Source organism: Sylvia atricapilla, chromosome 5, assembly GCF_009819655.1.
Source record: "Sylvia atricapilla isolate bSylAtr1 chromosome 5, bSylAtr1.pri, whole genome shotgun sequence".
NCBI classification, from domain to species: Eukaryota; Metazoa; Chordata; class Aves; order Passeriformes; family Sylviidae; genus Sylvia; species Sylvia atricapilla.
In genome coordinates this window covers 69821812-69847951 of record NC_089144.1, presented here as the reverse complement: position 1 = coordinate 69847951, position 26140 = coordinate 69821812, and the positions used below count along the sequence as shown (strand labels likewise).

Sequence of the window (26140 nt, the reverse complement as noted above, 5' to 3'; positions counted from 1 at the left end):
GGAAAAGTCATCTTATATCTTCATTCAGCAGAGCTTATTTGCTCTTCTTCTCAGTTTTCCTTATTTTTAGAAAGGTGAAGTGTGTTCCCAAATTAAATCATTACTGGGATGGACTTCAGCCATAAGGCACAGGAAACACAAGAGTAAAACAATGGAGTTTTATATTGTGTTTCATTTGGCAAGCTGAGGAGAGATACGGCCTCAAAAGATTTGTATTCTTACATAGCAGTAATATATTTTAAAAGAAAGTAAAGACTATTTGCACTTCTCACTTTCCTTAAAAAAAATAAGCACACACACAAATGCTGAAAATGCTGAGATTGCCAGATGCTCCTTAGTTCCAAGTAAAGGTTCACATCTGGGGATCTCAGAGATGCTTACAGTAACATCCCAAACATTATCTGAAGAGGGCTGATCCTTTTTACCTTTTGCTGATGTGCTTGGCCCTGCTGCAGCTACAAAGGCAGAGCTTGCAGCAGCCTGGCCCAAAGCCAACCATACATCCATGGATTATATTCCTCATGTCAGCCTCTCACTTCAGTGACCTGGAGCCCCTTCTCTAGCTGGGACAGTTTTGCAGTGACAGAGCAAAGCCCTGCAAAGTTCACTCCCAGGTGAAGGTTTGCCTTCAGCATGCCCAGGAGCCTCAAGGAACACAAGGCACTGCCAGGAAGCAAGAACATGCCTCCCTTCTGCTGTGGTCAAGTCCTCTCTGTGGCAGTGCTCTGGAAAGCAGGGCAGCTGTGGGCACACGAGCACGAAGCCATTTGCTAGTGACACTCTCTGGGGCTGGGGTGACTCTCCCTGGCTGTTCCACAGTCTGCCTGGCTGAGACCTCCCTGCTTCCCCAGTTGAGCTGCTGAAGTGGCAAGATTTAGAAGCAGAACATAAAATTGGATGCATACTTAAAAATTAAGTGTCCCTGCTAAGCAGCATGTTAAAATGTGTTCTTACACAGGGTACAAACATATCCCAGCAACAAAACCAAACAGCTGGCAAAATGGGGTCTGGTATGTCCCCAGCTTTCTGAAAGGTGTCTTAAGTTTATAATGAAGTCATTTTTTTCTGTCCTAGGGTGATTTTGTGGTGCTTGTATCCCTGGTCATTTGTTCTGTTTGTATATATTCCTGGTATTTGGAAGCAGGATGTCCATCTCTTTATCAGCTGGAGCCAAGAGTCAACCCCTTGCTCACAGAGGCACTTGAAGCTCCTGCCGCAGAAGCTCATGCTTTCCAGGGGAAAAAAAGTCTTTTAAAACCTCACAAGAAACAAAACAAACATCATTTATGTTCCTTTTAAAAATAATATAAATGTCAGTAAAGACTTTGTGTTAGAGGCAAGAAAAATAATGTGGGAGAACCTTTGACCTAGTCAACTCTCATTTCTTAAACTGTCTCACTAAACTGCCATTGGTTTATGTTTATAGACTTAGACTTCCCCTCTTGAAAAACTGAAATTTCAAGCATGCTGGTCATTAACGATTTTTAGATTATCCCCTGGTCAGGCACAAAAAAAAAATTAGAGTAAATAAGAACGCTAAAAATGCTAAATAGAAAATTTTAATTGTTCATTTTGAGTGGTAGGTTTCTTTCACGCACTTTGTTTTGGAGATGGAAGCAGCAGAAATGCATTCAGCAATGCACAACACAAGCCTCTAGTTTGATGAGACGCTTCCAACAAGAGGAGAACTGAAAACATTAGACTGGTATGGATGAAAGAAAGGAGAGTGAATTCACTAGGGCTAATAATTATGAGGAAAATAACCTATGATGCTTACCATCTCTAAAGGGAATTAGGAATGAACCTGAAGCATAAGACACTTAAAAAGGTAAAAAATATTACATAGCTGTAGATAACACATGAGCTTGCAAAAGGCCCTTGCCAAAAGCACTGCAGAGGCCAGATGGTTAGGAGGATTCAGAGCAGGACCAGGCTTTGATACCAAGTAACAGGAACAGTCAAAACTACAGCAGACAGGTTTAAAAATAAACCAAAACAAGGAGGTCATGTTCTCTCATGCACCATGCCAAAAGTCAGCCACCAGAGAGGCATTTCTGCAGTGGGGAGGTTTCATCTGGGGCTCCAGGGCTTTCCTTGGAAAAATGGATGCATCCAAAGGAGCAAAGATGGTGTCAAAGGACCATTTTATGAGATGATGCTGCTTACCACGTCCACCAGCTCTTCTGAGAACCACATAGCAGCCATCATTCCCCACTCATGTGCCTTTACAAATTCATACTCACCTAACATGCAGATTAGGTCTGACATGGGCCTACAAAATCAGGAATCAGTCCCCAGACCAGCTAGGCTCCCCTTCAATCTCCCTTTTTGGGAACAGTGCTCTGCCAAGATTGGAAGTTCCCTAACTCCATTTCCAAGCAGCCCCCTTGGCTAGGCAATCAGAAATAAAAGCTGTTACACATCTTGGTTTCCTTTCATACTTTGTAAATTTTTTAAAATTTTTATTATTATTTCCTCCTTTTAAGCATCCCTTTAAGGGTGAAATGAAATCCAACCATTTACAGAGAAAATGATTTCAGAATGTACATTTGATTTATCCTTACAAAAAGTTCATTATTACTTGCTGTTTATAAATTACAGAGTTGAAAGGAGCTTTGCAGATGCTCTTATCTTTTCTTTTTAGTTTTTGGCAAGTCCATGCGTTCTTTTTTCAAAGCAGGGTGTCCTGGAGCCCCTCCAGGAGCAACACCAGCAGTAGGTCCAGGTGGACCCCAGGCTCAGAAGTGCTGCTGGACCACCTCCAGGATGATACTGCATAATCATCCACACAGGCAGGTAGAAACAGTGGTTTGAATTCTTAAGAGTATTTCAGATCCCTTCTTAATCCATTACCTGTAGTGCCAAAAGCTTTAAAAAGTCAGTGTATTGCATTAGAAACAGTTCTTCTTTCTCAAGGCTGGATCTGAGCCTCTCCTGCCACCCCCTTACCCTCCAGCTCCCCCCTCCCTTTCCGTAACAGGAGTAAGTTTGTCCAATGTCTCAGGAATCAGAAAGGAGGGGTTTAGAGAGGGTAGAGAGAACACAATGTTGGAAGGATACAGGATCCATTCTCCCACTCACTTCCCTCCTTTCTCACCAAGGTTAGAGGTCAGTGAAGCCAGGACAAGCCATCCCTTCCCTCTTCACCACCAGTGTTCACTAATGGAACCAGGAGTGACCCTGGACACGTGTCTTCACAGTGCAGAGGCATAGCAGCCACACAGATTGCCGGCAGGAGCTGGAACATAGGGAGAGAGCACTGGCAAGAGCCCAAGCCTCTTGCCCTGAGGAGGGGAAGAGACACCATCCCACAAGGAAACAGCAAGGCAGGCAGAGGGGAATGAACATCCACATCCTGCTCTGACATTCTCCCTCCATGCCAACTCAGTTCCCTTGTCCACCTGTCACAGAGACACAGAATAGGTCGCCCTGGGCAGCACAACAGCAAACATCTCAGCAGGACACGGGGATCAGAGAAAGCAACAGCAAGACTGGGCTTGGGCATGTCATCCTCCATACCAACCTTAGGCACAAAGCCACCACGTCTTTTCTGTCACTTAGGTGTGGCATTACTCTCACTAATTCTGTCACTCAGATGGGCAAATGTGTCTAACCTGCCCTACTCCCTCTGCTTCAGCAAGCTCACCTGCTCCAGGTCCACCAAAGCCCATGTCCTTCCTTTCACTTGGGGTAAAAGAGGAAGAGGCATTCTCCAGTACAAAGCTGTGCATAGGCACACAATCTTTTTCCAGATGGGAAGCACAAAGAAAGACAACAAGAGACAGACAGAAGTGCAAGGCTTGGGTGTGCCACACAGTGCTTCACCTGTTTCCTGTCCCTGCTTTTTACCAATTTGAAGGTAAAAAAAGGTTTTGAGAATAAAAAAGCACAAGGTTGAAGAAGGCTGCAGAAAAAGGCTGGTGATGCATACCCTCCATTCACTGGACAGTTTGGTCCAAGAAACAGCAGAATTCACTGCCCACTGTCTGTGGGCTGCAACAACCCACAGACATCAGGCTCTGGTAGTCTGATCCCAGTTCCAGGACAATGTTCTTGGTCTTCCCCTTCTCAAATTTCAAAAGCTGGTTCAGGTAAGATGAAGGAGCTTCGGTGCTCACCTCAGAGTCCAGCCCTGGGAAACAAGGATCCGACACAAACCTGCCTCCTGCTTTGCCTCTCTCACCAACTCACACACCCACATACTTTCGACTTCCCTCCTGTAGCAGTTGCATGGAGGGGTGGCTGTCCCACCAGGAGCTGGCTGCAGAGATCCCAGCAGGCAGCAGAGCCAAGGCTGAGCAGAGGGTAAGACATGACCTTGGAAAATCACCGTGTCAAAGCTAGCTTAGTAGTGTCTGTCCCCTCCAGGGACAAGAAGGAAGATTTTTAACGACAAGCACTCTAGCTCCCTAAGGATGATAAATACAGGGTTAGCCAGACAAATTAGACAGAAACATTGACTGGTTTGGCCTTAAATAAAAAAATGTTTAAACAATTCTTGAGAAAGAGGAACAATAAAAAAATGCATTTCATCTGTAAAGCCCTTTCCTCCCACTACAACAAGAAGTCTGGTTTAAATTTAATTTCCTAAGAATAAGGAAGTGAGTAAGTCCAGGAGGCAGGCAGGGCGGGTGTTCTGCAGAAAAACCCCAGCATTCCTATTCCAGCAATACCTGCTTCTCCAGCCCAAGGGAACAGAGGAAGAGACAAATCAGAGGGAGCAGAAAGGTAGAGCAAATAATGGAGAAGGCAACAGGCTGTAGTTCAGGAACAGGAGAAGCAGATACTGCAGCTGTGGGCTTATCAAACTCCCAAGAGACAAGGATCATATCTCAACACTGAAAATGTGACTGCTGTGCACTAAAAATCTCCAAGGATGGCCATGCATGGGAAGAGCAGATATTAGAGGAGAGGCTGCTCCCACTGTGGGAGATAAGGAAGTACAGCCTCAGCACAGGTGAATTTTAGCTCCTGCTGAAGTGGGGCTCTGGTGCTGCCAAAGCATCCACACAAAGACTGACTTGTCTTTCTCCTATGTCTCCAGCAAAGCCTGGCACTGGCCTTGTCTTATTATCATTAAGACAAGGCAAAGTCCAAAGTTCCAAGAGCAGACCTAAGGCTCCCTCCTGGGAGTTAAAATGAAAAATGGTTTCTTCCTTCCATACTTTTCTGCTGCTGAATTGCATGAGCTAACACACCTGCTCTCCTCCAGCTGTCCCTGGGGAAAGCATCTTCCAGTGCTATGGCTTTCATCTTGCTCAATACAAGATGAAAGGCTCCTTCTTTCTCAGCTGGGACCCCACTTCTCCACAATCTCTCTACACCTAAGTCCTCCACACAGTTGCTCAGCAGCAGAACCCCATCACTGTGACAGGAGTTCCTTCTGCTACATCAGTAAGTCTAGACTTTAAAAACTCCACAACTTCACTTTGGGAGAAGAGCATTCTGCCTAGCAAAGTTTGTCTGACCACCTAGTTCCCAAAGGAGCTTCTCTGCCTGTGGGGAAGACAACAGAACTGAGTACAGTGATTTTAAAGAAACAAAAAGTAACAAATAAGAGGTCCCTTCAGTTATTCTAAGCAGGCATTATGGCACACAACATGTGGAAGGACCTAAGGTGAACTGAATCCAAATTTGATCAGAAAAAACCATTCATCTTTCTATTCCAGTCTCAGCCTTATTAGGCAAGCAAGTTAATTTTGTTGACAATTTTCCCTTCCCTAGAGAGGGGACTAGGAGGGGTAGGAATGAAATACAAGGGTGGCACGTGCTGGGCAACACAGGACCATAGAGCCCTGATGGAGTTAAGGGCAACGAAACCCCCCGCTTTAGAACAGCTGCCCAGAAGGGCCACACTTCTTTGTGCCAATGCTTTCCTCTTTATCCTCCTCCATATGGCTTCTGCTTGGAACATGAGTCAGTCTTTCCACTGCAAGGCTAAGAGAGCAAAGTCATTATATTGTTTCACCCTCTGCCCACTACAACCAAGGCTCTGGGCACCCTATCAAGCCATCTGCTAAGGAAGGGTGGTGTTAAGGGTGGGGACAAGAATCTGCCTCCTCAGTGAGGTAAACAATTGAATACAACAGCAGGCCAGATCCTCATTGCCCATGCCTGAGCAGACACCAGCCCAACCAGCTGCAACTAGCACCCTCCTAGATCCCTTCTCCTCTCCATGGTCTTGTCTGCATGGCCCAGGCTGCAGATATGGGCTGCACACACTCTGAATTGCACAATGGTCCCTGAACAGTCTCTTGGCCCCAGGGAGAGTCTGGCCATGGCCTGTTTCCTCATGAGCTCTCTCACACCCTAAGCGCAGACAGATGGATCCCGTGCCTTGACAGGCTTTGTTTGCCCACAACAGTCAGAACTTTGCCCTTCCTCTTCTCCCTTTTATTACCCCATGGTAAAAAGGGGCAGCCAGCACATGTAAGCAGCAGCCCTGCTACAGGCACAGCCTACAGGGATCTAAAGGCAGCCAGAGAGGTATGCAACAGTCCCACACATGCAGCACTGCTATGCAGAGCCAATGCTATCCCTGGTCCTTTCCTATGAATTGCCCAAGAAGTCATCCATGCCAACACTGAGATCACAGCCTCTGGATCCCACCATTTTCTGCAAGCACACACAGCCAAGCCCCACTACCATCCTCCTTCCCCCAGTACTGGTAACAACCACCCAGGTGCACACCAAACCCATGCATGTGAGCACTCATGCACACAGTCATGCACTCCATGCACTTGCAGAAGTACACTCCCGCCATCTGGCTGAGTCCCCTGCAGCTTATCCCAGTCCCACCAGAAGCATGTACTGCAGGGAAGATGCTTTGGCTCCTGTAGGACAAGTCCAGACAGTGTAGCTTTCTCCTCTGCTTCCTATCTATCTGCTCCAGGGTTGGTAGGCTACTGGGGCAAGATCCAGCCCAGGACAGAATGCATTAAGCCTGTGCAAGAGGCTGCATCTTGAGAAGGACACCTTGGAAGCAAAGGATTTCCCTTGCCCAAAATACCCTTTGAATACAGAGGTATATTAAAAAAAAAAAAAAAAAAAAAAAAAAAAAAAAAAAAGCAGCATACTGAGATGCTTCTGTACATTCATTCATCCAAAAAATGCCAGTGACACACATCTACACGCACAACCACTCACAAGAGTTCCTGCCTGCTGACTCACATGCTCACTGAATAGCCCAGGCTTGTACCTATGCTTGCTCCAATCCACAAAGGATGAGGATGGATGGGAATAGCTGCCCTCTCTTCCCATGGGACCCTCTCAGCCTCCCCCTGAGGAAAATCTGCCAGCTGGCTTCAGAGATTCTCTCCAGCCAGCGGGAGAGGTTTGGAAGATGCAAGGAAGTCTTTACTACAGAACATCAGCATCTCTCTTCCTCCTGTCCAGGCCTCCCTTCATGTGACCGAGTAACTTGGGCTCCCAGGCATCACCCCGGGATGGAGGGAAGAAGAACAGGAAGCCGTGAGAGGGCAGAGACCCCAGAAAAAGACACACCCTGCCCATACACAAAGGAAATGAAAGAAGAAAAGGAACAGACGAAAACACCCGACTCTCTCCCTTTGTTGTGAACTTCTGATGTCACACCCAAGCCTGAGTCTCGGTGGGCTCACCCAGCACCCTCCGCCTTTCGATAGGGGTTCTCCAACAAGTAGCGGAACCTCTGATAGTTCTTGAGCAGGTACTTGGGAGCATACATCTGCTCCTTGGGGTCAGCAGGGGGATACTCCTGCATAGTACCATCAAACCAGCCACCAGTCCGGATCAGCTCCCGGATATAATTGAGGTCTCGTTTATCCTCGTAGTCACCCCAGCGGGGAAAGTCCCCGTTCTGGGCTGACACCAGTTTGAAGTAGATTCCCTCTGGAGTGAAACACCAGGAGCAGTGCCAGCCAGCAAAGTGGAGGGGGCTGCCCAGCGACCACTGCACCAGGATGTGTCCTGTGCTGTTCTCATACTGCCGAAACCCAGGCATGGTGTAGTACTCACGGCGTCGCAAACGTATCCCATCAGTAGCATAGACAGCCTGGAGCATCCCCATGGTGCAGCCCGAGACCACCTCCAAGGTGCCTGGTTGCTTCCAGAAGAAGCCATAGAGCGACTTGCGCATGTGAAAGGCAAAGGGCTCTGTCCAGCCATCGTAGAGCTTGAGGAAGAGCACGCCATCACGGGCCGGGATCTCGTCAGCATCATCGATGATGAAGACGTCGTCCGGGCGCAGGTTGCGGAGGCGAGAGATGCCATCCCGGGTGAGGAAGGTACGCAGGTAATCGTCAGCAATCCAGCCGTCCTGGCGGCCACCCGGGGGAAAGTGGTCCAGGAAGACGTAGAGCACCTTGTGGCGGATGTAGTCAAAGGAGCCATTGAGGAGCATCTCGCGGAACTTGAGGGGCCGCGGCTCTCCGTAGGCTGTGAAGTTGGACTCGCACACCACGAAAGCATCCACCACGTCTCCTAGCTCGTGGAAGCGGACATCCAGCAGGTCAAACTCGTGGTTGACATTGATGGCGTTGATGACCCGCCGGGGGATCTCCCGTGGCACGAGGCGGTCCTTGGTGGGCAGGTTGGAGTACTGGACCACGGTGGGGACCCCACAGCTGGGGCCGTGCCAGCCTGGCAGACACACACATTCCACCCACTTGCGCCGCTTGGCTCCGCCGGCGCTCAGCGGCTTCCGAGCCGGCCGCCCCGAGGCTGCACCATCCGCTCGCTCCTCCTGCCGACCTCCCGCAGGTGGCTTCTCCAACACCTTGGTGCCTGGTTTAAAGCAAATGCCACCAGCTTTGGTACGGACAAAGTATTCCGTTGAGTCTTCTGGCAGCACAAACTCAACCTTGTGCAGCTCTTCGCTGGCTCTGCTGGGAGACAGGGGCTGGAGCAAGGGGGAGTGGGAGTACAGAGGTGTGCGGAGGAACTCTGCACCCCCTGGCTCAGGACTGACCTGAGGCATGACGGGGGCATTGTTCCAGAAGAAGCTGGAGACGAGGTTGGGACTAAGCGAAGCCAGCTCCCTGGGGAAGGTGACATAGGAAAGGGCCTTGAGGAAGTGCAAGAAGGAGATGAGGCAGAGACCAGCCATGCAGAGAGTCAGAAAGAGTTTATGGCGTCTCATCTTCATCCTGTGGAAGAGCCATGAAAACAAAAGTCACATTCAACAGTTACTGAGGTGCAAAAAGTTTACCACTGTTAGAAAAACAGGTTGGGGAAGGCAGGAATGCTGGTCCAAATTCAGTATGCATCTTTAGAGACTTCACTCCAAGAACTACCACCCCCTGCCATCTTCAGTGGGCCTTTTGCTTCAGCTGGGTTACACCAAGCTGAACCTCTGCTAGATCAGTCACATAAATCCACAAAGACAAGAAAAGCACTGGCAACAGGGTAGAAAGACAGGAAATACAGAATAACAGGAATTCATGATCTAGTGAACTCACCGCACTTGGCAGATTAGTCCCTATTCACCAATGGAAATTAAATTAATGTAAACCTCCTCAGAGGTGCATCACCAGAGGGTTGGGGGAAAATGAAGAGAGCAGGAAGGGTGAGAGAGCTGGAGGGGCATGCCTGAAACACGACCAGTGCAAGAGCGGCAGTTTTAAAGGACCAAGATCATTAGTCCAACTGCCAGAGGCAGCCTACACTCCCCAGATCTTTACAGTGTTTATTCAACACACACCCTAAAAAAACACCCTCATTCTTAGGAAATACTACCCAAGTTCACATGGAGGCCAGGAAAACAAAAGTAAAATTAGGATCCAGTCACATTTACTCTTCTCCTACCTGTGATTCTCAAGTGCACTGTATCTCCATATGCTGCCCTTTGCTTTTCACTTTCTGTGGACCAGATACTGAAGTTTTTCTCCATCTGGATCAAGGTGACTAAAATAAATACCTAGCTGTCTCTGCTGGTAATACTGTGCCATCATGATGGATCCATGTCAGGCCAGGAAGAAGCCAGCGGTGCAGAGCCCTTCCCTCCAAACAACATGAAATATTACCTTCATCCTCACCTCCACCACCTCCCCTCCTCCAGTCCAGGCAGGGAACATAGAGCCGCTGTCAGGCAGAGAAGTGACTGAAGATTACAATGCAGAAAAAGGACCAAAAAACCCCCCTGCCTAATCTCACACAGTGCTTCACCAAGGAAAAGTAGAAAAGGTGTTCACCATCTGCTGTTTAAGGCAGATGTTGGGGCAAAAGGCAAAGGGAAGGCAAAGTAGGAGCCAAAGTGGGCATGGGAAAAAGGTCATCCAAAAGTAGTTTTTAAGGCAGAGGCTGTCCCGGAGCACGACACCCTTCCTGCAGTGACAGACAAAGAGGCAGAGGTCCCCACACATGTGCCACGTACCACTTCACTCCCTCCACATGCTCCAATCTGGTGGTTCTCTTCCTGGTGCAGTCTCCCTTCCAGTGCCAAAGTTCCCGAGAGGCATCATCACTTATAAAGGTTCCTACCTGGCACACAGTGGTGCCAGCAACACTTCACTGGAGGCAGTCCCTGCTCCTGGGGGTTATGGGGGAGCTGCCCCTCAGGCTCCTCAAGGTTGACATGCGGGCAGGTGTGGGGGCAGAGGGAAGAACCCAACCCACTCCTGCCACTTCAGAGGGTGTTAGATAAAATACAGCAAAGTGTGATTACTGATTAACCTGAGGAGAATTCAATAATAAAGTGAAAAGCCATAAAGCTTTTCTATTAAAGCCATAAAGCCATTTAAACTGATGGCAACGGCCCAAAGGAAAACATATCTCACTTTCCACAGATGGCTCCGACACAGACTTTGGCAGAGGGGCTGTCCACAGTTGTACCTTACAGCTCAGCAACAGCATTTCAGGACACTTGGTGGTCACATTTGTAGTGGGAGTCATCATCCACTGGCACTGTCACCAGTGCTCAGGTGGCAGGGCAAGGAGTCCCAGATTAGGCTCTGACTGAAGGACTGCAAGCCTGAAGCTGGTGGAAAAGTTACGGCATGGCACGGGAGGGGAAAAGAATTGAAAGAAAAAAAAACAAGGAGAAAGGAGAGAGATTGATTCGATTGGTTAATGTTTAGTAGGGGTTTTGATATACTTTGCCACAACACAAGTCAGTGGCAGGGCAGGGTGCTGGCTCTGGGCACCACAGCGAGACCGTCTTGTCAGGCACATGGACAGGGAGGAACTGGCTCTCCTCAGAGGGCTGCACCCACAGCAGACCTTAACCTCCAGCACTCATGCACCACAGCTCCACGGCCCAACCTCACATGCCTGGTCATGGCTCAGTTGATGGGACATCACCTTTTAAGTGGCCCAGCCATTAAGAGGCTGGATATTCTTCTGTTAAAAGCCATAAAATATCATCTTGGAGATAACTGTCAAGCTTTCTTCATGGGGACAAAACAAGGGGCTGCATAAGCTACCCATGATCATTTTTTTTTTCTTAAGGCTCTGTGAATGTCTTGCAGAAGCAGTAACATCACTAGTTAGGTAGAGGAACATTCAGTGCCTTTTCCTTGCACATCACCAGTTTTTAGTCTGTCTTGAAGTGTGGGGAAGAGAAGAGCACAAGGAAGCCAAAAGCCCACTAAATTTGCAGTGACTGGGTGTCAATAGAAAGTGTCTCTCACTGGTAAATGAATACAGCTTTCTCCAGTCAGATGTCCTGCGACTTCTCCAAGGCCTTACTTCCAGACATCAGGTTGCTCTCTCAGATGCTGAAACCTGGGCAAGATGAACAGCTGACTGCTCCAAACCCGCAATCTCAATGATTCCCAGGTAACGCTGGTTTCACTCCAGTTCCTACAGGACACATAAATGCAGGGCAGCCAGGTTCCTCTTGGCCAGCACTGAAGGACTCGTACACGGCACATCATCTTCTTAGATGGCTGTGATGCTCTGCATGCCACAATAAATTCCCAGACAAAGAGCCATAACTCCTGAAATTCAATAAACTGCTCTGCTGAGATGTAGCGTGCCGTGTCAACATAGCAGGATGTGTGGTTTTAGGAAGCAAAGCATATTTTCCTCACTTGACATTTGCATACATCAGTATCTGTCAGCCTCAGCATGTGGCTCTGCAGCTCTTTACCCACAGGCACAATGAGCTCCAGGCAGGGCAGCACTGCCTCTGTCCCTGCACCAGGCTGGTGTGCACAACCCTCCCCAGCTGCTCTGCCAAGCAAGCTGACCCTGCAGTACCCTCTGCTGTTCTGCTGCTGACATGGCCCAGGAGGCAATTTTCACTGCTCAGTTGGTTTTGTTAGGGAGCAGGAACACAAACCCACTTCCTAACCCGTCCTGGAAGAGGGGAAGCAAAGAAGCAAGGTCTGTGCCTTGTCAAAATTTCTTCCCCGAGAACCACCTTCATTTTCACATGCCAGAGATTCTTCTGCCAGGGAGTGGAGAACACTCACGCACCCCTGGGTGAGCCAAAACACTAAATATCATCCATCAGACATGTATATTCCCATATCCTCTGATCAGCCCTGCAGTGAAAGGTGTGTCTAGTGGCAGCTAGTTGGAGACAAAGGCCAGCAAGGGAGGATTAGCCATCCTCCCCATCCAAAACGTTTACATGTGGTAGAAATGAGAAAGGAGGTGCCAGTCAGGGAGACATCTCAGTTTGTCACAGAAGAGCACAGCTGCTCCAATACAAAGCAGCCATGGTGACCAGGAACACAAAAAACAGGTTGAAGAGGTATTTCTCTTCTGACAATTTTGACGGAGGATGGGGAAAAAAAAAAGGTCAGCTTGATCTCTGGGAGAGTGATCAAGTTGCTGTCGGGTTAAAAAGAGCAGCAAGAAAAGCTTTAATGTTCAAGTAGACAAAAAAACCTTAAGTAGTATGGACAGTCAGCTCCATTAAGACAAAGCTCTTTAGGGAGCGCACAGTTATAAACTGCTTCAGCAACACTCAGTCCTGAAGAGACAAGCTGAAAGCTTCTTTTTGTAAGGAATCCCTTTGATATTTCCCTGCTTGAAGTTCTGTCTCTACCATGCAGGGGAAGTGCTTTCAGAAAAGGAGGAAAGCTAGAAGTGTTATGCACATGAGTTATCCCCAGACACCTGTTACCATTTTATACCATGTTGACCAGTTGATTTATACCATCCTGAAATAATACACTTATTTTTCAAAAAACCAGAGAGAAAGATATGCACAGATAAGAGCTGGCAGTTCACCAGCCCCAATGTTCTCTTTTGGAGAACACTGGCAAGAGGCCACACCACAGGCTGCTGGATACAGGCTACCCCATCTTGTTAGGGCATGGGACTCAAGACTCCTTAGACCTCGCCCATGGTTACAGGGAAAAAGCAGTTGTGGAGAACAAGTCAAAGCAGAAGCTTCTGGTTTTCCCCTGATACCAAAATGCTCATCTCCTCTGCCTAAAGTTATTCCACAACACCCATGCAGTAACATATTTGTAGATCGCTCAGACACTTCAACACAAAGCAGCAATTCAAATTGGAATCACTTTCACATGGCAGATAAAGAACCCAGTATGACTTCCACCCCCACTCCACATGGAGGGCCCAACTCTCTCTCTGTTCCAGCTAGAGACAAATGGAACAGGCTCCACATTTCTGGAGTACTAGGTCTACTTGCCATCCCCAAGCACAGAAACCAAGCAGGCATCAGAGACACAGTACCTCTAAACACTCTAAAAATCTCAAGTTACTTTTGTTCTCCAAACATCCACAGAAAGAGAAAGCAGGAAACTTGGTATTTGTCAATAACTAAAACAAGCTAACAAACTCTGGGACAGCAGGACTGCACTTTGTTTAAGGGTACGAAAAGAAGATTATCCTACATAGCAGCAAAATCTGAGAAGCAGGATGTACCAGAAGGTAGCTAGGGCTCAGCATCTCTCACATGAAGGATACCACGATGTTTTCAGGAACTGCAAGCTACAAGGATGCCAGCAAGAAGCTCTGGCAATCACAGCACAAGGTGGTTTGAATGTTAGTAGGTCCATATCAGCTTCCCTTCCACTTACAAGGACAGAATAAAACATCCTTTTGTGTCCTTCATCAAGAACTGCTGCCCACAGCACTAATGCAAAACTGCAACACCTCACACTGTGTTTCCTTTGCAGCCTTGAGGCAAGTGACCACAAGGTGCCATTGACTTGGTGCCAGCCCAAACAGCTGGATCGAGCCATCCAGCACAGTCACTCTCCAGGCAAGGTCAGGCTAAGGGTGAGCAAGGCTCTGTCCTAAGCATCTTCCCTCCATTTCTGCAGACAGGCAAAAAGAGTGGTAAGGTAACCACTCAGTGTGCCACCCTAACTTCCATTTGCCTCCCAGAGCTGCCATCCACACACAGTATTAGATCTCATCAAGTCAGAAAAAAATGCAGATTGATGAAAAAAGATAGCTAAAGGATGAATCAACACAAAACTAAGGTTTGAGGTTGGCCAGGGAAGGGTGACAGCACAGCACAAAAAAAGGCGTTGCCTTCCCGGGGAAGGCAGGCACATGAGGTACACATCAACCAAGAGCCTCCAGATTGTGTGCAAGACCTTGCTAAGTCTCAACAGACCTGCACCATCTACAGACAAAAAAATAAATAAACCAAGCAAGTATCTTTTATGCATTCCTCGAGGAGACCCAAGTGCTCCACACCAGTAGCTACTATGTGCTGCACACAGAAACTAAGATGGATGAAACACAAAGCCTCCAGCTTTTTAAATGCTGTGGCTGCTCACCTCTTCACCTCTGCAAGCACAGTATCTTCAGAATCCACACTTCCCATGGACTTCCATTGTTTCAGCTCTTCTCTCAAGTGTCTTGCTCTGCCCTTCAGTGGACTAAGCCTTGGTTATTTCAGATGCTACACCTCCAGTCACAGCAAGACAGCTGCACACTGTGGGACAAAGCAGCTCTTAACACTCCCTACAGAACACATGGGACCTGGAGATAAAATGGTCTTTGTGACAGGATTTTGTCTCAAGATTGATCTTCCAGAAGTCAGCAGAACTGACCAACATCTGAACACCTTCAGAGTCCATTATAAAACTCTCCACTCAAATAGACTATTACTACTGTAGCTACCATATTACTAATACCAGCATAATTATATAATTTTCCAACCCCTGGTTTAAAAGAAGATCTCAGAAAAGACTAAAAAACTCTAGTGAAATCCAGTAATGGCCTACAAGACACCAATTTAATTTTATCCAAGAAGTACTTGGATGTCTCAAGGGTGCAGTAGTGCATGCTAAAGGAAACTAAGCTGGATTTCCAACTCCACTGGAATCTATCAAATATTCTTCTCAGTATCCTTCAGATATGCTGGGCTCCCCTGTAGCTAATCTTCTCTCTCCCAGCTAAATCCAGTCCCACCATAGGAATTTCCACTGCTTCAGAGATGCTTTTGCACACTCTAATCCTTCAGAGGCTCTCCCAAGCTGCACCTTTAAATATTTAGTATCCCTAGTCTGAGCACTCTTTCCACTACAGGAGAAGCAGCACCTTTGTCCCTCACTTATTCCTGATATCCTGGAAGGACTTTTCCTCAACCCTGCTTATTGCCTCCTCAAAACATCTGGCTCCAGGAAGTCTGCTGTGATGGTCCTGGAGATTGTGTCACCACTTGGCTCCAAGGTGGGGCCTCTCTGCATATCAGAGGGTGTGCTGAGCCATTGCTCATGGGACTCACCCAGGACATGTGAGGCCCTTCTCCCAGATAAACACAAGACTGCTGCTCACTGCTCCAACTGCACAGCAGCCAGTCACTGCAAAACAGAGCTGGTCAGGTCTTCCGGTATCCCACAGGGAAGGAATACTCCATCATGAGGAACAGGAAAGGGAGAAGGGACAACATTACACAAAAAGGCAACTTATGTCTTCAGACACACCATGGGGTAGTCAAACAAGTATGCACGATCTCCCTGCCTAGTTTTGGTGCCTTACAAAGAGGGACGAGTCAAAACCAAACCATGCTTTCAGAGGCTTTAAGTGAGGCATGTGACAACGTAGGCTGTTGTGTCAGAGGTTCCCCCTACCACTCACCACCATCACAACTTACCCATCCCTGAGCTGTCAGTTGTATGAATTCAAGTTGTCAATCACACAAAAGTCTGCTTTTACAGCCATATCAGCAGCAGATCTAACTGGGTTAAAAATAAACTTGAAGAAAACGCCCAGGCATGGGAACAAGCAGCTGACCAGCAGAAGCTTTCTAAATTATTTCACCAGTTCATTTCTGAGCAAAACATGTAGATACATCCTCAGATACTCAAAATTACAGAATGGTAGGTGCTGTTCATCTAACCAAATCTCCAACAAGGCCCCCAATCAAACACCATGAGCTCACTAATTCTTCCCAGCAGCATCAGAGAAGGAGCACATCTCAAGGAGGGAACTGGAAGAACCAACAGCAACAGGCAACTGCTTTCAGTGCAGATCCTGGCAGGCACTCCATGCAGGCCAAACAAGTTGAGTACAAGCCACAAATCCTGAGAACAGCTCCAAGATGAACAGTCCAGATTATCCTCAGACCTGCGGGCCCATGGGTGAAGAGCACACGGCAGACCCACCAGATCAGGCACACAAACCTTGTGCAAAGGGAAGCAGGTACTGTGTGACAGCGCTTGTAACCTTGTACTGTGTGACAGTCCAAGCAACAGGGAGATAGATGCAGGTTGAACAGCCCAGACAAAGGTGAAGTGTGTGCCTTATGGGCCCAGAGCAAGGCACTTAAAAGAGGAAAGAGGCAATAAACAGTTGATGCCATGGTAATGGCTGAAGTGCACAGACCCATGCAGGCAGGAGAAACATGTGAACTCCAGCTATTTTTGATGTGGGTGGCAGTTGTTTGTGCATCCCCAGGATAAAGGCTCCTCAAGGTGGATCGAGAAGGGGAAACCAATTAAACTCCAGGAAGAAAATAAATAAAGAGAGGCCATGGAATAGCAGCAAGGTCCGAGAGACCAGGAGAAGAACTGGCCCTCCATCCCCACCCTCTTTCCTCCCCCATCCATCACCAACTACTTTGGGGTTTGGCAGTGTGCTCACTTTCCCACAGTAGCCGATCTATTACTGTTTGGAAGAGCCTCTTCCTTCCCCTCCTCCCCTCCTTTTCAGGCCACAGGGGTCCTGCTTGGCAGCCCCGGATCCCCCTCTACTCTGAATGTCTGGTGCCCAGCCAATCCCATGCAAAGAGCATTAACCCCTCTTCACCAGACACAGCCGGAGAAACCTGACTCCATGCTGAGAGGTTTCTCTGGGGTGTCTCTCTTTCTCTCCTCCCCTTCCCCAACCCCCGCTGCTCACTCTCTCACCATTTCCCCCCCATTCCTTTCATTTCTCAAAAACTAACTCCAGCCCAGGGAGTGTCACATCTTCCAGAGAATGTTACACAAGCCCATGGGAATTTTTCTTGGACCACAAACAGACCCTTATTTATTTGTCTCTTCTGCCTTTGTTCTTCATTTCCTCTTTCATGACTTAGGCAAGACCTCAACACAGTGCTGCCTGGATCCCCTGCTGCCACTTCACTTTGTTATTATTTTCAGAAAGAAAGTGCTGATAGGCAGAGAGCTCTTCAATGCCTTGCCCCAAGGCAGGAATAAGTCAGCCCAGACTCCCATCTCTGGGGTGGACAAAGGGCATGAGCTCAGGGGCTTTGGCTTGCAGAGACAAACCCCTGCTTATGTTATCCTTCTGATTGCAGCATTGCAGCCCCTTGGATTAAATCCCCATGAATCAATCCTGCAGTCAGAGCTCTATGCTGATAACAGGCATATGGTACCATGAAAAGGGGCTGTTTCTCAGAACGAAATCAAAAGCCTCCTAATGCACTTAACTCAGGGTCAGATAAATCTCTCTTCTGCCTCCCACAGACAACTGGATCTGGTTTACAGGCATTGCAGCAGGCCTGGGTCTCAACAATATGTTTACTACTTCTGCACAAACATTCCCTTTCACTAAGCAAAGCAGCACCCTGATCTCCAGATTAATCCAAGCAGAAAGAACTGAGAGCAAGTCTGTAGGGAAAGAGGAAGAAAGTTCATCTTCATCAGCAAAATCAAATGCCATTCTGGACATCACACAGATTTGGGGATCACTTGTCTTCACATTCTTCCTTTAGGTTGCCTTATTTCTTGAGAAGGATGAGGAGGAATTTTGTGTTTAGCCAGCTGGTGATGTCCCTGACAAGAGGTAAAACCATTTGATGAAAGAATGGCTTTTCTTCAGAAAAGATGAGGCCAAGAGCCAGGGCAAGGCGAGATAGCACAGCTTGTCCAGGGAACATACAGTGATTACCTGTCCAACTTTGGCCCAAACACAAAAGCCACAAATGGACACTGTGCAAATAAAAACAGGGAAGCTAAGCATTTTTGCTCAACTGTACAACAGACAGTTTACAGAGCAGTTTACTACCACAATCACTTGATTACAGGCCAAGTTTCCTTCTTTCTCCACCTTCAGCCCTTTCCCCACCCCCTTTCAGGTCTTCAGTAACACAAACATTTATATTGAACTTGTTTCTGAGAAGTCAGCTGCCACAAACAGATCAAAAAGGAAGGAAAGCCGAAAGACAGAACTAATGTGTAAGCACATTATGAAAATCGGTTACAAACAAGAAGGATGTGTAGTGCAGGAGGGAAGCTGTGATCATGTTGAAGTTAACAGGACAAGCAGGGCAGAAGCAGGACAGCCCACCTGTGTGGTACAACCTGCCACAGTGAGGCAGAGGGACAAAGTGCATTAAGCTCATACATAGCTGGGCTACCCAACTCATCCTCGTGATGTTCCACTGCTGCAAGAGCTTGTAACAAACTGCCCCAGTCCACCTCTGTCCTCAGGTGGTTTCTCTTCAGGGTTTCATCACTGAGAAATAATGAGAATTTCAGCTGCACAGTTTGCTACTCAACCACCTGATCTACCCAGTGCTCAGGTCCTGATGATCTTGTGTAAAGTCCAATGGACCATGTCATGACAAATCTAAAAAACACTTTGGCAAGACAAGATGGGCCTTTGAAAGAAGAAAAATGCTTTCAAGCATCTAAATATTTTAGAGAACAGTTCAGAAGATCCCTGCCCCCAATCCACAACACAGCGCTGTAATTGAGTGAGGGACTAAGTCCACGCACCAGATCCATTGTCTCCAGCTTGACACAGTCTCTTTATTGCAACAACAAGGCTCTGAGCTCAGGAACCTCTTGCACAGTCCCAAACCACAGAGATGCTCAGGAGTATCACACACCTGGGTGATGCAGAAACCAGAACTGCATTTTCAGGCCAGTTCAGCTGCACAGAGCCATATGCAAACAAACACAGGCAGAAAGGAAACCCATAGCACTTCCTCATCACTTAAACGACAGACTCTGGATGCCTGACGAACTCCCCTTCCCTCCCCTGCCAGTGCTCACGGGAAGTGAGAAGACTCTGTTCCAGAGCACAACTGCACTATAAATAATTCAAGAGACTGCTAAATGATGCAAAAGCAATCCCATCGTCCCCCTGGCCAAGCTGAATGCAGGTGTGGTCAGCCCTTCCTCCAGAAGCTAGATCCCTGCTAGATGGGGATTCTGAGGCCACAGAGGCTTTGTGCCAAGAGCACATATCTGAGAGCACATTGGCCACTCGCTCCCAGCCAGGCCTGCAGCGAGCAATGGCACGAGAGGAGGTATTTGGGGACACAGAGCTGATGGGGAAACAGCAGCTCCTTTAACTCACCTCTTCTCCAGAGACCTTGCATGGCCCCAGGAGCAAATGTAGAAAAACGTGCCCCATTCAAGCAAGGCTGCTCAGTAGATCTTGCCTCCGTGGATTGGATTAGTTGGCAAAAGCTGCAGCTGGACAGCTTTGGCACAGTGAGGCAGGGAAGAAAGGACTGCTGGAGCAAGTGGGAAGGAGAAAAGGGGGAAAAAAAAAAAAAAAACCCCAAACAAACAAAAACCAAAAAAAAACTCTGGAGTGGTAAAAAAGGAAGAGTTTTGCTAACACAAATAACATACAGGGAAGGCTGAGCTGAAAGCAGAAACACAGTCGGTTCTGCTGCCCCAATCTTCTGCCTTCAGGAGAGCCTGCCTCCCTGAATATCAGAGCTTCCGAAGTTTCCCTTGGAAATGGGGTCATTAAGCGACAGAGAGCGGCTCACGCTGATCACTCCAGGGCACCGCTCTCCTCATTCACCCTGCCCTTTGCTCTGCCTCAGAGCCAGCCCTCATGCTACGAGCTCCACGAAAACACAACTTCCTCACACACAGTGAGCATCATGCGCTCTCAGCCCCTACAGCTAAATCCTCCTTCCAAAACACTACCTTTTCCTAGCTGCTGCAGTCTGCAAGATCTGTCTGTGCTGAACATGCTCGGCTGGCACAGGCCTCCATCCCCCTCCTTCTCCCTGCTGCCCAGATAGAGGTATCTGTGTTAGACGAAGGAGAAACTGAAAGCACTACCACAGCCCTTTCTTCAGCCTCAGCACAACCAGCTTAAAAATTGCAGGGCTCTAGCTTACCTTCCCGTTCTTAAAGAGCTCAGCATCTAGGAGAGAGACTCCCTTTCATGACTCTTTGCCACACTGTCTCCCTGGCCTTCTGTTCAGTTCTGTATCTGCATGCCGAGATGGGATACTTGCGTTTAGTTCACAGGTTTCACAGCTGCGAGCTGCTGTGCAGCAGGGCTGATTTGCATTTGTCTCTCAGGTGTGCTCCAAATCTGCTTGCCGCAGCTTTGCCATCATGCAAGAGACGTGCAGCAATATCCGAAAATAAAAATTACCCCAAAGCCTTGAAGGGAGCACGGAGTTTGAGTCTGCCTGCTAACCCTAGCCCAACCTGTACAGATTTGCACACCAAGGGGAAAATCGGACACTCTGAGGGAAAGGCAGCAGGGAGCTGGGATTATAGATTAGGCAGCAGATCAAGAAGGAGACAACATCTATGGTGAAAAGGGCCTCAGAACCCAAGCAGTGATCAGAAAGTTATCAATAACCCCTGGCTCAGCACCCACTCCTCAGCTGTTCACCTGGATTTCCAAGACAGCCAGCAGCAAAGCAAGTATAGGAAGCATGGCACTTTGGTTGCTACTCTACTAACAAGCCCCAGCATTTGCCACTGGGCACAGCAGAGCCACACTCCATGCCTCAGTTTCCCTGTGTGGGAAATGTGAGAGACTTTGGTACTCTGGGTAAGGCTTACCTAATTAAAAGAAGCTTAATAGGTTGCTTCAAGGTCCTTGGAGAGAAATTCTGTCAAAATGCAAGACAGAGATAATCCTCTGAAAGAAGAGAAGCCCCTCTGCTTTTCGCTCTTCCAATCAGCCACATGCACCTCTTCTTTTGCTTGCAATTTGTGCATTACAGGCTGAAAAAGCCTTCTGGCAATGCACAGTGTGGTCATACCCTACAGCCACGGCTGGTGTTTTGGAAAAAGCCTATTTAGACTCAGGCCTCAGCACTCCCCTAGGTGGGGAAACAAGGAACCTTAGCTGAGGTCATCAAGCTGCCTATTCAGCTAGGGGGGTTATCTCAGTACAAAAGGCCAAGGCCCCAACAGCGAGCAGCTCACATAACTTTTGCTGTCCTAAAGCAGAGAATAATCACTTCCAAAATCACAACTCTAGAACAAGCCCTTACTGTTTGTTAGGCAGCCAGCTCCCTTCATGCTGTTTCTGCCCTCAGCCTGCCTGACGAAAGCTCAGAGTGCAGTGCTGCACTCCCTTTCACCTATCAGCTCTACTGAGCAAGTTTCTGAGCACAAAAATACACCCACCCTGCTACAGGTGTTCAGGGCTCTGAAGAGCAGGAGGTACCCACTGTACTTCAGGAAGAGCTTTGGGAAGTGAAGGGTCTGTATGCCAACAAAACGCAAAGAAGTCAGAAAAAGAAGGTAAAGGAATCGTGTTTCTGCCTTCCTGAGACATGCAGCCATAGTTTGTTCCACGAGGATGCAGGCATAGAGTGCTTTTGTAAATCCTACACCACTGCTCCGGCACACAGCATTTCTCTTCACCTTCCCCTGGAGAAGGGGGAACTCACCAGCCATGTGTCAGCAGCTTTGCCCTGCCTCTGGCACAAGCAGCTGGTCCTGGCACCTCACCCAGCACTGCTGCTGTGGTACAGGCCAGTCCTTGCAAGATGCTCACCTAATGCTATCAAAGCACCCCAAACCCGACCCAAAACTGCCCACAATACCAGGCGTGGCCCCTCAAGGCCAGCCTGCATAACTGACTTGACAGCACAGTGCACACGTGCACTGCAGTTACATCACTACCCTTCCAAGAACATCCAGGATGGGGAACAGCAGACATTCCTAAGACACCTCCACATTCCCCTAGACTGCAGTGCCCCACATGCCTACCGTCCCCAAATTTCAGATCCCACGGTAATGTTTGATTGTAGTGTCCTGATGGCATTTTGTGCTACTGAAGTGCAGCCTGACATTTTGTGTAGAACTGATGGGTCACAGTGGCAGAAAACACGTGGGCACAAGTACCCACACTTTTCTGCTTCTGTAATCAGGGCTGATAACACGGACCAGCCCTTTAAGGGACCTCCACTGACCTAAAGTCATGAAGACATCTCTTGTGCCAGTAAGTACGCTCTCCGCATTCCTCTCTGCCAGAGTTACTGACAGCAGTACCAGTCTTTGTTAGCACCACCTCCTCCAGCTACATCCCACTGATTGGGTCACATATTCCAACAATGTACAAAGGGCTCATTTTAGAGCAACTAACCCCACCTAAAACCTAATCGGCTGTTAGGAATTCTGGCCCAGCTTGCCCCATCTATCCACCACCAATCTCTCCCACTTCCTTCCTCCACCTTTATGATCCAGTACAGAGGCTGGGGTGGTGTAGGGGTGTCAATTTGTGACAGCAGGTGCACCTTAAAGATGCTGCTCTCAAGAGAGAAGGAAGCTCAGACACAGCAAGCTAAAAATTCAGCTATAAATCCTTCCACGAGACAGTTTCTCTATCTTTGCTTGCTGACAGGTCAAAGTAAGGGAGAGACAGAGAGAAACTTGTCTACCCTGAGGTATCCTTCACATACTGAACATGCACAACAACATCTATGTGCACTGCCCTGAACAATTGCCATACCCATGATTGCTTACATGCCCCACGTTTATTGCAGGCATAAACTCAGCCAAAGTGCCTCTTTCTCATGGTAAGTGCATCCAGCAGACCCGTGTGCATTGCTACACGCACCCAGCAAACAGCCACCCCCGTTTGTCACACCAGCATCTCTCAAAGGCATGCAGTAAGCATGTTACACCAAGCTGGCAAGCCCCAGTGTCACACTGCACTTAGCCAGTCGTGCGTGGGAGAAGGAGGAGAAAGGTAAACACAAGGCACATGGGCAGCCCACAGTATCCAAACCTTACGCTCCCCAGGCAAACACACCAAGTGTGTCTGTGCCTGTCATGTGCCTGGCGGAGGTTCAACAGGCTCTGTGCACACCATGCAGTCCCAGCAAGCCTCCAGACCATCTATTCCCATCTCAGGTTGGGCACAAGTGCTTCAGGTAAGTTCATAGTTGCAAGCATCCACTGAAGTTAACATTCCTGCAACAACACTATTTTCCACCTGCTCTTCTTGACGTCCTTGCTAAGGCAACCCTTGCATGCCACACAGGCAACTCTTTTTCCAATCTTACCAGCATTTGCAGGGAGGGAGGAAAGCAAGCAGGCAAGCCAGCCACTTTTTTGAAAACAAAAGTGTGGAGGGTGCCTCCAATGGAGGCAAGTCACAGCAGCACCTAGGACCAAAGGTATACTGTAGACAAAAAGCGGCAGCTGGGCCACCAAATTAGGCACTGGGCAAGAAAACACACCTGCAGCTAGCCAGAATCCATCCCCTCTCCTAAGGATACAATTGCTGTATCCAGGGCATTAATAAACAAGCTATGCAGGTATAACTGAGTCTCTAAGGGAGGAATGCTATACCTTGCAGAGGATTTCTTACCCCAACTTCAAAATCACCTGAGGGGGGAGAGGAGCTATAGATCTTTGAGAGACTTTTACTACCTGCAGTAGAAGAGCCTACAGCTTCACTCCTCTTCTGCAGTTTGCAATGACTTTCATTCAATGCTTGTTTTATAGTACTACAGGGGGGCTGGAGACTCCCTCCCCAGAAATAGCTCAAAGGACTGCTCTTCTCCCACTCTTGCTTGGAGGACATGTTCCCAGCACTACTGGGGGAACAAGTGCTAGAGCTGTGTTTAGGGGCGCTTTAGAAACTGGAGGTTTGCTGGAGTGTAGGGACACCCATAGTCCTTCCTCCCCTCAGAGATGTCTCTCCATTGCCTGAGGATCAAGCAACAAATGGTAGATCCTGCTTGATTTCTGCCCTTCTCTGAGAAGTTGGTAGCAGCCAGGCTGCAGCCACAGGAACTTGCCAGTGCTTCCTAAATCACAGGTGCCAGCTGGACTTAAATACCACTGCTGCAGGGGGGACCCACAGAGCACAAGAGACACCCTTTGGGGAGGGAACCTGCAAAGTTCCTGCTGACTCACACTCTCACAAGGTGAGGGACACACAGCTGAGAGTAGGCAGGAATTTGAAATTCAGTTTTCACAGGCTTGGAGGCTCCTAAGAAGAAGACTAGAGAAGAGAGATTTGGAATTAACTAGAGGGCTGTTCTATAGGAGCACACTATATTCTGGAGACAGGGCAGGCAGGCTCCTGACCCAAGTTCTGCCCTAGGGTGCAAAGGAGAAATGCAAAACCCCAGCATCATTTCTGGGAAATAGGCAGGATTTCCATGCAGTCCAGGCGCTGCTTGAGGATACACAGCATGTGGAAATCCCCGAAGGAAAACCACGAGCTGAGGCACTGAGAGAAGCCTCTCTCCATCCCTCACCACGCTCCCTCCCTTACTGAGCTGTCTGAGGAAGTCTAGAGCCGCAGCAGATGCCGTGCTCCCCATCTATCTTGTGACGTTCGCCCAGGGAGCAAAACTCTCTCAAGGACTGAGATACACCAGCCTGTATCACTCCTATAGGGCATACAGATATTCCAGCCCACAAATAACCCGAGAGCCCAGCACGAGTGGGGAGAACTTGGGTGCCCCGCGTCCCTTCGCGGCCAGCCCCGAACGCGGGGACTGCAGCCATCTGACATGGAGACAGAGCAGGGCAGAGGGGACATTTGACGATACACATTTATTTGTATAGATGTTTTCCCTCCCACGCACGCACTCCTGTTACTCCATCTCGCTTGCTGCAGGCTTGGCACGCATCCCCAGCCCGTGCCCTCCTCGCAAGCCGAGCCCGGGCAGCAGATGGGCCTTCGCTGCAGTGCCCCGGCCGAAGGGAGGGTGCTTCATCCCCGGCGAGCCCTCCGCTGCGGGCAGGGGGCTGGCAGCATCACCTCCCTCCTCCCCACAGCCGATGCTGCCTAGCAGGGGATGCCGGGATTAGGGAGGGGGGCGTGGGGAAGCGGGGGGAAGAGAATAAAAAAATAGCACTAATATAAATAAATAAGGAGCGCGAAGGTGGGGGCTCGGTGGGGGAAGCCTCTCCGGCAGCGCTCGCAGGGGATGACGCCGCACCCCCGGACCGAGGCACAACTCGCAGGTGGCGACGGCGGCTGCGGGGGGGGGGACGGACCGATGGAGGTCCCGCCGCCGCTGCCCGCAGCCCCGGGGCGGCTCCCCCGGGCCGTGCTCTGCCCGCCGCCCCAGCCCCGCCGCCCGCTCTCTCACTCACTCACCCCCGGCCGGCGCAGTGTCGGTGCCCGCCGGGCCCCGGGCGGGGCGAGGCTGCCGCTCGCCCCCGGCCCGCCCGCCGCCCCCCGGCATGGCTCGGCGCCGGCCGCGGCGAGGCGAGAGGCGAGCCCGGAGTCCGCAGCCCCTCGCCGCCTTCCTCCGCCTCGGAGCGGCCCGGCACCTCCTCCAGCCGCGGGAAAAGATGCGCTGCGGAGCCGCGGCGAGCCGAGCCCCGCCGGCAGCGGCAGGCAGGGCTGCAGCAGCCCCTTTTGTGCCGCCCTCACCGCCTGTCTCCTCCCCCGGCGCGCCTGCCCGCCCCCCCGGGCCGCCGCCGCGGGCCGCCCGCCCCCAGGGCCACGGCCCGGTCGCCCCCCGCTACCGCACAAAGGCGCGGCGGGTACGGGGGCTGGCGGTGGGCTGCTGGGGGTGCTGCCTTAGCCAGTGCGGGGCCAGGCGGTGCCCCCCGAGCACGCCGCGGAGCCCAGGCACAGCCGCCGTGCC

The 26140-nt window shown here is 49.4% G+C and overlaps 2 protein-coding genes across 4 annotated transcripts in view; one reads left to right on the top strand and one right to left on the bottom strand.

Annotated features, from left to right (window-relative positions):
* The window catches only part of RPL3 (ribosomal protein L3), a 234604-nt gene that overhangs the window by 140249 nt on the left and 68215 nt on the right, over positions 1–26140 (top strand). The gene's annotated exons all lie outside the window — the stretch shown is intronic.
* Positions 1546–25927, bottom strand: MGAT3 (beta-1,4-mannosyl-glycoprotein 4-beta-N-acetylglucosaminyltransferase). Of its 3 annotated transcripts, XR_010743691.1 has the most exons (3): positions 25645–25927; positions 3098–9125; positions 1546–2853 (listed from the first exon to the last, which is right to left on the bottom strand). XR_010743691.1 is itself a non-coding variant. In XM_066320033.1 (2 exons), exon 2 carries the CDS (start codon positions 9122–9124, stop codon positions 7616–7618), a length of 1509 nt encoding a protein of 502 aa, XP_066176130.1. In that variant the 5' UTR covers position 9125; positions 25645–25927; the 3' UTR covers positions 1546–7615. The 3 variants fall into 3 exon arrangements, 2 of the variants coding, with proteins under 2 accessions (XP_066176130.1, XP_066176131.1); XM_066320033.1 differs by having other exon boundaries at positions 1546–9125; XM_066320034.1 differs by lacking the exon at positions 25645–25927 and adding an exon at positions 19663–20767 and having other exon boundaries at positions 1546–9125.

Excerpts from the sequence above, each read along its gene's own strand:
- MGAT3 (XM_066320033.1), bottom strand. The coding sequence starts at position 9,124 with ATGAAGATGAGACGCCATAAACTCTTTCTGACTCTCTGCATGGCTGGT.